The sequence below is a fragment of the Metopolophium dirhodum genome, chromosome 3, assembly GCF_019925205.1.
Source record: "Metopolophium dirhodum isolate CAU chromosome 3, ASM1992520v1, whole genome shotgun sequence".
In the NCBI taxonomy this organism is placed as follows: Eukaryota; Metazoa; Arthropoda; class Insecta; order Hemiptera; family Aphididae; genus Metopolophium; species Metopolophium dirhodum.
In genome coordinates this window covers 29,392,729-29,406,401 of record NC_083562.1, presented here as the reverse complement: position 1 = coordinate 29,406,401, position 13,673 = coordinate 29,392,729, and the positions used below count along the sequence as shown (strand labels likewise).

At 30.4% G+C, this 13,673-nt stretch overlaps 1 protein-coding gene across 1 annotated transcript in view; it reads left to right on the top strand.

Moving 5' to 3' along the window:
- Positions 1-5,161, top strand: part of LOC132941731 (uncharacterized) — a 34,835-nt gene extending 29,674 nt beyond the window's left edge. Inside the window, exon 8 of the mRNA XM_061009879.1 lies at positions 2,143-5,161. Coding sequence (XP_060865862.1) covers positions 2,143-2,507 — 365 coding nt within the window. The 3' untranslated portion in view covers positions 2,508-5,161. The remainder of the gene's footprint in view (positions 1-2,142) is intronic.
- The last annotated feature ends 8,512 nt before the right edge of the window (positions 5,162-13,673 follow it).

The following is a 13,673-nucleotide window of genomic DNA, read 5'->3' as shown; positions in this document are numbered from 1 at the left end:
TGTTCTGACATATAAGCCTAGGTAGGTATACAGAAAAAAAATGTCTCATATATTATATTGTTATCAAACTGTCGTTGCAACGAGAATTATTTAAAATGACATTCGTGTCCTCATCAAACCAAGTACAAGACTAAAGTATACAACTAACTGCGCATACCTATAATATAGATTGTACTAAGTATACACAATATAATAGTTATAGTTAAAGACTTATCGACACTATTTCTGTGTAATATCATTGTCGATAACCTCTTAATAACGCTCTCTTATTGACTTCTTCATTTGGTACATCGTTCCACTGTAAATAATATAGATACAAATTAATATTTAATAAATATATTTATTTTTTTACAATTATCATATATTATAATTTATAATTAATAATATGTTCAACATTTCCGGCGCGATCGATTTGTTTTTGTGGTCGCTCTGTGTCCTGTGACGCATAGTGGTCCAAATTATACGCACACGTACACAATTAACTAAAATGATTATTAAAATACGATACGAAACTCTATTATAGTATTATATCACTTCCATTAGTGTAACATAACATAATATATTATTATCTATTATTTATTTAATATTACTTATTAGCATGATATTATTGTGTATAACAATAACGACCTTCGTAACCTTCAAAGCCTTTGAAAAATCCACCATCACATATTATTTGTGATTATACAATGCATTGAGCCGCAGAGAAAAGCTGTTCAGGAATTTTGAATGGGAGGGGGTTTCAAAAAGAAATAAGCAAATCGCCTGATCAAAAATTCAGAAATACAATAATTATAATTATGTGTAATTACAAATATAATATATTTGTCGTGTCCAGGGGGACATCAATATATTATTATCCGTAATATACAAACGAATTTAAGTTAATATAAGTGCAGTATCCTTTTTTATAAAACAATACAAGTGGCCTGGTGTAGCGTAATGGTTTTCCTCAGTCACAAAACGTGTTCTGAGTGCAAGCACCGGCCGGTGACACTAGTTCACGAATGGGTGATCACCCGGGTTTTAGAGACAAAGTTTTGCCACCTACACGTGTTAAAACCAACCGTCCCCCTCCTCTACAGTAAAAAAAAAACTTAAAATAACCTTCACCCAATGGCTTGTGTTGCCGCGGACTAAATAATAATAAAAAAAAAACTGAATCTGCGTTCTTATAGTCTCGTGATTATTATCCTTATTACTATAACTTACCTGCATGGAACTATTATAATAGGCACACATTTTTATGTAGGTAAAATAAAAGTTAAGAATTCCCAACATTTTCATAATAATAGTCACCCTAAATAAAATAAGCTCATTAGTGTAAGACAATTGTATGTGAGACTTAAGCTCCCCCACCAAATTTAAAGGTATTGTATTGCTTGTATTTGTGCGATTATATTATATAGTTATATAATACTATCATGATATTAGTGATATTATTTCAACAATCGCATTTTTCCAACATAGATGAATAGATCATATTATTATAATAATGTTTTATTTATTATGTATTATTCATCATCGTATTATTATTATTATTATTATAAAGCCTAAGGCTGTACATTTTTATAAAAATATGCATCATGTTTAGACTTCTGTAAACCATAGGGGTTCTTTAACACAAAATAATATGTTAAAATAAGGTTTTAATAAATTTAATTTTGAAACTTCTGTTTTTAAATCTGATGGCATTGTTGTATTTATTAGGTTTTTTATATATTTTTTAAATTAAAAAAAAAATGATTTCCTTCGGTAAAATTTTTTACATAAATTCTATGAGTTATTTCTTAATTTTCGTCTTATAACTAGTCTGCAATTATTTCTACACGTTTTTCAGTACACATATCTATTATAAATATCTCGAATTTAAATTAATTTTACACTTTATAGATTATTATTTTTTATACTCATAAATTATGATTCTTAAAAGGAGGTAAATACCTCTTATACTTACAGTGGATTTTATATCGAAGATATTTGAATGAATTTAAACGGTTTCCTAGTGCATCTTTCGGAATTTACAGTGCGCTGTTTACTGAATATTTTATGGTTTTTTTTTTAAATTCAAAGTCCTAACCTCGACGACGAAGTGACATATTGATGACGTTGTCTTGTTTTATTTTCATGTGTCCGTACATGCAGCGACAAAACGACAGGACGATTGGAGACCAGAGCAGAACACCGGAGGCTGGTCCGGCGGACCATCAACGGCGGCCGCGGGCAGCGAAAGAACAAGCCGTGGCCACACCGTCCAAGCCGCGTCGTTCAGCACGCCGACGTGGCAGGTGTCGGCCGCGAGTGTCGGCGGCATTGGCGGAGGCGTCTCTCCGTCTGCTCAGCCGCCGACCAAGAAACCGGACAGCACCAGTTACATGAGCAACGTGATCGACGAGCCCAACCAACAGGGCCTGGCCCAGACCGGTGCCGGACCGGCGCCAAACGCACCCTGCGCAGCGACCGTCGCCGCCGCCCTGTCGCTATTGGCGCTCACGAAAATCGCCACATAATATCGGAACAAATATTACAATTATTTATACCTACAATATTATAAAATATTACACTCGTTCGCATAATTTATTATATAAAAAATTGTTATATGAATATAATATTTTATATATTACAGGGTGATCCACCAAGCATGCTCGCCCCCTTTTTTCTTCAATAATGCGCACTTGGGTGCCTGTTGAAAATCTTTGGAATATTTAAATATATACGTCTTAAAGACCATATCTTTTTAAAGGTGACCTGTATGTTATGTACAACCTTCTGTTTCACAAACGAAAAGCCCCCTTTTCTACTGCAAATCATTTAGTGGATAATTTTAACGGATAAATATTGACGTATCAGGATCAGAATAATTCTAATCTATCGACATTGATAATTTACAAAAATCGTACAATTACTATAAATAAAAGATCCAATAGGCAATATTACATTTACTTTATATTTATAAAACCATTTTTATTAAGGACAATTTATTATCCTTAATATAAACATTTTAATAAGTAATAACTGAGAAACTATATATATGTAGTACCTATTAGGTTATACACCAGTAGAAAAAAAATTATCCACTAAATAAATTACAGGAAAAATGGGGGTTTTGATTTTAGAAATAGAAGTTAGTATCACTACAGGACATTTTTTAAGTTTTATATCTCAAGAATTTGAAAATATGATCTTAAAGTAAATTTTAAAGTTTCAAATCAGATTTTGAAATTATTGAAGAAAAAAGCGGACGAGCATGCTTGGTGAATCATCTTGTACATATAGGATGCCTCAGAGATTACGGTTTATTATTGTTATTATTATTACTGTACACGACCACGAAAAAAAAACATATTTAAAACACGTAACTAATAAACCATTGGCTATAATATACAATAATATCGTTCAAAACGATAGTCAAATAATATTGTTGTATACCGAGACCCACCCACCTGGTGAAATGTTTTACTTTCAATAATGAACCACTTACCTATATTATCATTATTTTAAATAAAACATTCGCTATTTCATAATCTATTAACATTTTTTGTAATATTTATATTATATTACAATTTCAGGGGAGGCTAACATTATTAAAACCAATGTGAGCGGGGGGGGGGGGGGCTTCGATTCCAAACAACTAAAAAATGAGGGAGCTTGGCGGACTTTTTGCGGGGCTAAGCACCCTTAAGCCCCCCACCCGATTTCCTATAATGTACCCAACTACATGTGTAATATAATATAATATTATTATAGCAATCTGTCGCATTGTTTTTTGCATAGACCGATGTATTATTATGATTTGTATTATATTGTCTTACATATAATTTTTTTTTTTCATATAGCGATCGCACCGTTTACCACATTTTATTATTTTGTAGTTATTATAATATTACCATTGTCTTATCGCGCTGCATTGCAGTGCGGTCGAAATAGTGCAGTGAGCAGAAACAATTAAACATAGTAAAAACTCTCACTTTGCGTCTTAAATCACAGTGTAAAGTGAAATAAAATTACAGTCATATTTGTTTAAAGTATATGAAATATATTATTATTATATAGTATACCTGCACGCAAGGCCGTAGAGGGTACATTGTTGTTATATTATATATTAATATGTATAAATTATTTTGGTTGTAAGATGTCGTTTTTCAAAAGAAATCAAATCGGGTTGTGAAATATTGTACGGAGATGAGAAAATTAAACGTCAGCGTCTCCCTAACCTTCGATCACTGTATAATAATATGTACATTTTATACAATATCCTATCTGATAATTGATTGTATACCTACCTACTGTCCTATATTATTGTGTACCTATACCCATTGGGTTTTGATGATGGAAAAGTCTTCATTTTCTGTGCTATTTCAAATAACATAAAACATTATTGTTAGGAATAATTATTATTATTATTATTATATGCATATTATACATTATACGTCATAATACCGACGACCGTCGGCCAAAGAGTTTGACCAACCTTAATTTTTTCATGTAACACGAGTCCGTAATCTTTGTATAATTTATTATAATAATATTATTATTATTATAATCGTCAAACAACACGCGTGCATTGTCATCGACGGCGTTGAATTATATAATTTATATACTAGTCAGTACTTAGTCACAAAATGATACACACGTGTTACAATAACGGTTACGATACATTATTATTTTTATTATTATTATTATTATTACAATATACTCATATCAAATAGTCTGTGATGTTTTACAATGTAAATGATACTTACCATATCGTCGCAAACATAATACATTGTAGGTAGGTATATTGTTTTTCTTTAAACAACGTTTGACGTAAAATAAAATAACATTTAGATTTTAGGTACCTATATATGATACATATTATTATAATTGTTAACCATAAAAAAAATATTATATCATATTATATAAGTACCCATCGTATACCTAATATTATATTACGTGCACATTGGTTGATTTACAATCAATTAATAACATATTATTTAGATATTGGCCGACTTTGTTGAACGTAAGTGTTTTTTTCTAAGTTCATTGCCGTACGAGAATAATATACAGTTTAATAAGTAAAATATGTATTATATTATATTTTTAATTGTTAAATACACTCAATGATAATAATATACGCGCACTATTATACAAATTTTGTTTACCCTTTTTGTTGTTTTTTTTTAATAAAAAATAGAAAACAATTATTTTTGAAAAAAAAATGTGTTTTATCACTTTTGATTTTGTTGGTGTCTTTATATACTACAGTTGTGATCAATGTCGAAATCGGCCGCCATTTATAAAGCAGGAAATGTCTACATTTATTTATATACATAATATATATTTATCTATACATATATACTGTGATAATATTATTTTGTAAACATTGCCCGCTTTGTAAATAGCGGCCGCCTTCGATGACAAGAAGAAGACGGCCATCTAGTTGTGTTATATTACATCAATGGTCTTTACTCTTTTTCCAGTGTTATATGTGGCAACACTGTTGTCATATACTGATAGCACAGCGTTTATGTGTGTGTAATAAATGATATCATAATTCATAGCACAAGAGTGGTTCACGTTTTTTTCCTCTTTGTGGTTCTCCACTTTATTTTTGTTCTCATTTTCACCGTTATCATTCTGTTTTAGGTTGACGTTCTCCAGAGGTTTCTCCACGACTTGGGCATCATCATCATTTGTGTTATTAATCGTCGCGGGGACCTTGACAATAAAAGTTGTGAAAAATCAAAAAAGAGTACGCTAACCTAAAATAGAATGACGGTGAGAAAAATACAACTTTTACTGAGGCAAAACCTCTAGAGAAGGATGATCAAGAAAATAAACAACTTATGGAGAGTGATATTGTATAAAAAAATTTTGAGAACAACGCAGAGAATGATATTCGTGCGACGATTAATAACACAAATGATGATAATGTCAATCTCCTTATGTTGTTCATTATCTGCGTTATTCTCAATACTTTTTTCTAGAAGATAAACTATATTATTGATTTTTGACTTTTTTCAATAAAAAGCATGCATTAATGTTTGTGGTTCAACGGTGTCACCTGATTACCTGAAATATATTAAACGTAAAATCAGAGGAACCCATTCAAATATAGGTTAAAATCACGCAAACAGCTCAAGAAGTCTTTCTAAATCGAAGACTACGTGAAGACCAATCGGACCATTAACAAAAATACAAAATGTATCTATTTATTTATTATCCAATACTCAGTATAGGTACTAACTGAGAAATTTGTAAGGTTCTACTAAAGTACTAACTACTAACAATACCTAATTATAGGCGCAATTCAAATTTTGACTAATAGGCTAAGCCCCCCTCCCCCAATTTGTGCCTATGTACCTAATACTATACTTTGAAACCATTCTGGGTATTAGTATAATAACATTATTATAGTTATTACTTTCTTAAATTCGAACCCGAATTTCTACTTTCGATACAAAGTTGAAACGAAATGGGCTTTTTCCTATTTTATAAATTCATATGGTATCTATTAATATAAACTATATATATATAACTATACATCTATTATTATAAACTATTCACTATAATATGATTTTCCGTCAGCATGCATTATAGCTTTGTTTTATCATATAGAAGATGAACTCTCAAACACACCCCTGGATATAGGACGTTACGTAATAACATGTTGGTATATTTATATATAATATTATGAGCGTATAAAGCAGAAGACTGCGATTTGAAATAAACCTATATTATATTCCCACCATTCGAACGTTTCAGATTCCGGGAGGCGGCCGCGGGTATAAACCGTATTTTTATTGATTTTAAAATGATGCTGTGGGTTTCTTTTTTGGAAAACACTTTTTGGGGTGTATACCGCACTATACCTATACATAGCGAAAGCGTCACAAAAGTTTTCCGTATCGATTAGACACAGTTGCACGTGGGGGTTCTCCGCGAGTTCGTCGGAATTGAAAATTTCGTAACAGTTTTCGAAGAAATCAAGAGAAATAAAATTACAAAAAAAAAAAAAAACGGTACAGAATTATTATTTTTGCGGCGAACCCATTGCACCATCACATGAAATTGTTAACTTACCACCGTGTTCACGGATAACGGTATTATATTTTCGGGGTTGATATAAAATTGAACACACCCGTGTTTTTAAACCGGCTGTAGATTTCAGTTTACTGCTGTCTGAATTTGTGTTATTGATCCATAGCTATAAGACTGCTGTACATGTTTGTGGTTCAATTCAGAAATTCAGGTTGATTATTATTTTCTTTTTAAACCAAGTCAAATAATCGAAAAAGGCCTATATGTATTTTATATTTGAATTCAATTATTATGCCGTAAATATCACTGTAAGAGAATTTACTATTTTTACATCTTTATAGTATATCTACCTATGTAAATTCTAGAGATGGCGAATCTGTAGCACGCGTGCCAAAGGTGGCACGTTGGCCAAATTTTAATGGTACGTGAAAATTATTTATTTCATTGTTTAATCTTGCAATTAATGAAGAAAAAAAGTGAAAAAAAACCTTAAACATTTCTAAAATATACAGTTAAAATGTTATAAATATTTTGAACTAATTGATTCCGGACATATAATATTTTTATTTTGAAAACAAGTGGATCATTCTGCATTACGAATAAACTCAATATTCGCGTCAACTAACATATTATATTAAGAGAATATTTATTTTCCACAATGAATAATTTCAAATCAATACAGAAAAAAAATAGTGCGTATAGTACATTGTTGGATGAAGCTAATGTTACGTGCATTTCATTAAAACATTTAAGACTAACAAAATACATGACCGATATAAAGGCAATTTTGGTGAATTTTTTTTAAACCTTCATCACCCTGAGAAAAAAATTTATTTGTAGATGCTAAGCTGGTAAATGCTCATGCATTTGAAAAAAAAATAAAATTGAATTAAACAATTTTGGCATTCGAAAAGGTTCCCTATTCCCTGCATCCGTCCCGCATCCGTGTCTATAATCTCCAATCGATAGAATGTCTGCACAAAACCCTTGTTGAAATCACCTTTTTATTCAACCTTGTTGGTTCCCAGACATGAAATGAAATGGAAAATCAGAACGTAACTATCTAATACAAAATATTTAAAAAAAAATAATAGACCTAGTAGTGTGCAAAACCGAGTAAAAGTCTCCATACTTTTTAATTTGCTACTGAAAATTTTACATTTGCTATTCCACAAAGTGTGTGCCGCTGCACACAATTTATTTTAGGCCATGACACGGCGTGATATTATTAATACAGCTATACAGCTGCCTATTATATTTTTGTTGAATAATATAGTATTATTTTATTTGCATCAATCAACGATAATATTATAATAAACTATAAAATGTCTGTTAGTTAACACAATAAATTTAGTGTTAACTATACTTGTAACGTGACTATATTATATAATTAATAATTAATTTAATAGTACTCACTGCTGCTTATCTGTATTTAATTATGTATATAGTGATACCTACGGTAAAATTTAAATAATTATTTATCAAAGTAAAAACCTTATACTCCATATAACATGTAATTATAATAAATACTAATAAACTGCGGTAATAAATATAACGTTAAATTATACTCGATTCTTAAAGTATAGCTTAATATGTAACTATTTTTTTTCCTAACATCTATACATATTATATATAAATTATTATACACTGGCACACTGCAGCAGTTGTATGTGTGTAATAAATTTATGAATAAAATTAACTTGGAATTAAGTCGAAAGTGAATATTACAACCAACATGAATATAAAAAAAGTTAATGGTAGCCTATATGCTAGTTTTAACTAGTTTATACTTGCACACTATAGATATACGTTGGATGAAATTCCGGATATATAAATATTATTGATTCAAAAAATTATAGGTACTTATAACTAAGCCATTACGGCTGCGTAATGATGCTTGCCTATTATTATATATTATTATGATTAAATGGTACACGTAAATATTGCTTTTATTTTAGAAGTAAAAAAAACACAGTTTGTTGTAATTATAATTTTATACTTTGGTACTTATTGAAGTTAAAATAAACTAATGCATATTTAAGTTGTTCGAGACATTGTAAATAATTATTAACAACACTTGATTTTTTTTAATTATTCAATAGTTTTCAATATTCAGCAGTATTCAGTTTGAGAAATTCTCTTGCGGCATTAGTTGTTTGTACGGAGAACTGTCATAAATAAGTCAATAAACAATACATTATAATATTATATTGAAGGATTTGTAAATTGATAGTTAAAATTGTTATATTAATAATTTATAATAATTATCATAACCAAAATTGATTGTCAGTATAGCTTTAACTACATACTCAATACGCGTCTTATCATAAATATATACATGTTTAAAAACTCTGCATGAGTCAGATTAATCTTTATTTTGTAGAGTTTTCTACTTTCTAATTGAATAGTGTGAGTATAGTCAGACTTGGGTTGCGGGACTATCTATGCACATGTCATTGGCACTGCAATGCCAGACAGAATAATGAAAATCGACGTGTTTTTTTTTATCAAAATACGCATTACATGAAAAACTATCAAACGATAAAGACTTTCTATAGGTCACGTTGAACATCGATTTTTGATTACGTTGCTAAAAACAAAAAATAATTTAAAAGTTATAAAAATTAATCACACAAAAAAACCTAATTATTAGTAGGTTTAGAAATATAATTTTGAAAATCTGTGCACTCTGTAAGAAGTTTTCACTTTCCAAAATAAAATCACTCAACAAAACATATTAAGAATTTTTCCTTCGAGGCGTGTTTTTGACCAAAAAACAGGTCACGCACAGCCTCCTTTGCATTCAACCTGTCCCGTCTAATAATAAATACAAAATGAATATGCAAAATTATAAATCCACGAATATTATCACGCTTAACATGAATTGCATCAAATTTTAGATTAATGTACACACATAGATTATAGTCGACATACTTTTATAGATAAAATCATAACAATGATTTCTGTATAATATTATACAGAATAATTATAATATACCAAATTTAAACGTGAAGAAAAGGAAAAGGGTAAAACATTACACGTGTAATATTTATGCAGAAAGACAATGTGTTTAGCTAATAGTATTTCATATTAGTGTTGACTGTTGAGTTACCTACATAAAAATTAGTAAACAGAAAACTACTGGGCAATTTTTACTTTTGACTCCCCCCCCCCCCCCCCCAAGTACCAACTAGATTCACTTCCCTATCAGAAAAGTTACTGTTGAAGAAAATCCAAGCACTTTTACTGTCCTAAAAGGTGATGACAGACACAAAAAAAAAAAAATAAAAAAAAAAAACACACATTCATTGTAAAATCAATACATTCATCGCTTCACTCAGAATCTAAAATTCTCAGTACTTTTAAAAAAATAATATGAACATATTTTCTCAACATTTTAGTCTTTAATATAATTATTAAAATAATTGTTTGCAGGTAACTGTGGTTACTCTGGTAAGTCTTCACTCCGAATCGTTTTTTATCGTATACAATGATTTATAATTTAATTCAAGTTTAACATGTATATTACCTACCACCTATTGTTCTATGCTACCACAATCGCACAACAGTGCCCTTATATACTGTACGGGTGTACAAAAGATCGATGTCCATACTTGATGGTTTTTTTTACAATTTATTTTATTAGATTACTAAAATTATTTTTGATTTATGGATTTAAAATCATACACAACAGTGGGAACATCTATCATATTCCCTATTTTAACACAGAGTTTATTATAAGAAATATTAAAAGTATTTTTTGATGCACATTCATCAGAAAATCATATAGTGCGGTCAATAATATCATATATAATGAGTCAAAATAAACAAATATAATTTAACCTAGTTTAATAATATTATGTTATAACTATTTATACGTCATATTCAATAGGAATTAAGTCAAATTATGTAAAAGGAATAGTTCATACAGTTTCCCAAAAAAATGTTAATGTTCTCAATTTTTTTAAAATAAATCTATGTTTAAATTATCATCTAAACTCTGAAGACCCGAATAGACCCAAATAAAATAATAGTGAACACCTATATTTCAACTATATTATTTATGTTTTAATAACGGTTTTATTTTAGTTTTCTGAAAGTGGAGTGTTTTTAGCTTATTATTGCATTTTATCCACGCAATATCCATATTTAAATTCTCCATTCCAATAATTGATTGGTAAAACTTCTTACAATTATAATAATTGTGCCCACGCGTAGTCGAAAGGTTAGAGCCCAGCGGTCGTTTACAAGAATGTCATTGTATTTGTATATTATAATATGCTGCGAGAACTAAGTATATAGTATTATAATATGAACCTATATAATTATTATGATATAAATAAATATAATTGCATAATATAATTTCATTTTTCGAAAACCGGCGGTGATGACATAACGAAACCATAAAAGAAGCTTTATAACTTTAGACGCACAAATTGTTCGGGTCGACGCCACAGTGGGGGTCATCATCATATTATGTGTGTAAAACAATTGCTTGTTGCAGTATTAGTTAATATAATATAGTCACCGTATCATGCAAAGCGAATTTTGCAGTGTTATTCATGCATACCTGTTGAATAAATGTAATAATATCATTCATTTATAACATTAAACATATTGTACTGATATATAAGTTTGCAATAATATCATCTGAGTTCTAATAACTTACTTCAACTGCAATTAGGACAGTGGATGTATAAAGACGTAAAGTTGTATTTATATATATTATACAATATGTTTATATATTTGTACTAGAAATAACATTATCTCAGTTATAATTAATATATAATATGATATAGACATTGAAGTACCAACTAAATTGCAGACATTTTAAAACACGCTGGTATGTATACCTTGGTACCTAGACAATCTACAAACCTACCTATTGAAATTTATTTTCAATTATTTTTCAAGTTTAATGGTCAATGGTCATAGTATGAAATGGAAGACTACCGAGGCCCTGGGACACCGTTTATATTATTACACCGGCACCGATATAATTGGCATATAAACTTATGAATCACTATATAGGTGTAACGACTTGTAAGTATACTTATAAGTTATAATATATAAATACTCTTATACTCAGAGTTATACAGTGTTTCAATGAGCCAATAGAAATATTAGAATCTATACAGTACCCACAAAAAACATAATATCTTGCCAAAAAAAAAATAATAATAATTACATAGGTACCTATACTTGGTGAATTATTCCATTAATGTCGCACGCAACAATCAAATTTATGTCTTACAATTGTACATACATTTTATAAAGAATGATATTATATAACATGACGTAATGTCCGACACGAGTATAGTTTAGTCCACGAACAACTATAACATTTAAAAGAAAAAAACCTACCTACCTACTGTGTTTTTTTAAATTTATAAAATATTTGTTGTACCTATAATGTAGTTTTGCGTAAAATACGGATTTATACAACAACATAAGGTGTATAAGATAATACTGCAACAATACCCAAGACACAACAATATATTATTATATTATATTATATTATATATGCGGTTACCGATAGATATGATTACGTAAGTTATTGGGGTGGGGAAACTCAGAGGCATCATAGACCCCCACCAAGATATATGTTTTGTTCTGGCTGTACAGTACGTATTATAATATTTTTTCCATGCTCTTGTATTTGACTTATATGATAAAATTGTTAATACGTTACAACACTCTTAAATAGGTATACATACAACACGATATTATTACAACCAACTTAAAGCTTAAATGTTCAACCAATAATTTTAATTATTTTGTTCGTGTAATTACGAATTGTTCCGACAATGTATGAATAAAATGTTAGTTTGTGAATTGTGGATTTAGTGTGGCGCGGTGGTTGCATTCAGTTACGAAACGTGTTCTGAGTGCAAGCACCAGTCGGTGTCACTAGTTCCCGGATGGGTGACCACCCGAGGTTTTAGTGCCAAATCCTTGCCACACACATACACGCACGTGTTCTAATCCAACCTTACCCCTCCCCCCTACAAACAGCTAATAGCCATGAGTGTCGGACTTAAGATCAATGAAAACAAAAAAATTAATAAATATCGGTTACGGTTCCGAATGAAAAATGATGATACCGTTCCGTTGCGGGGTTTTTTTAAGGTTGAGGCGGTTGGTGCGGTCGGTTTGAAACAGTGGCGTATCCCGGGGGTTAAGGGTGCTATAGCCCCCCCACCATTGACTGTGTTGACCTTAGAATTGTATCAAGATTAATAAAAAAATAAAAACTTTAAATAAAAGACATATTGTTTTTGTATTTTTTTGTGAGACTTAGCTCCCCTTCCCCATACAAAATTCATGGCTACGCCATTGGTTAGGAACACGTGTAGGTGTGGCAAGGTTTTTGCGCACTACGAACCCAGGTGGTCACCCATCCGGGAACTAGTGGCATCGGCTGTTGCTTACTCTCAATCGCGTTGTGTGATTGATTTCAGGCACTTCCGGCGAGTGTGAGGTCAGAACTCTGATAGTAAGATATACCTGCTCATAAATTAGAAATACATACATAAGTTTCATCTAGGCGTTACTGCATATAAACACCTTGTATAATTAGTTATTACCAATGCCGGTACGTAGGTAACCTATATTATATTTCTAATTAATTAGCAGACAAGGCGTATTTAGAGTTA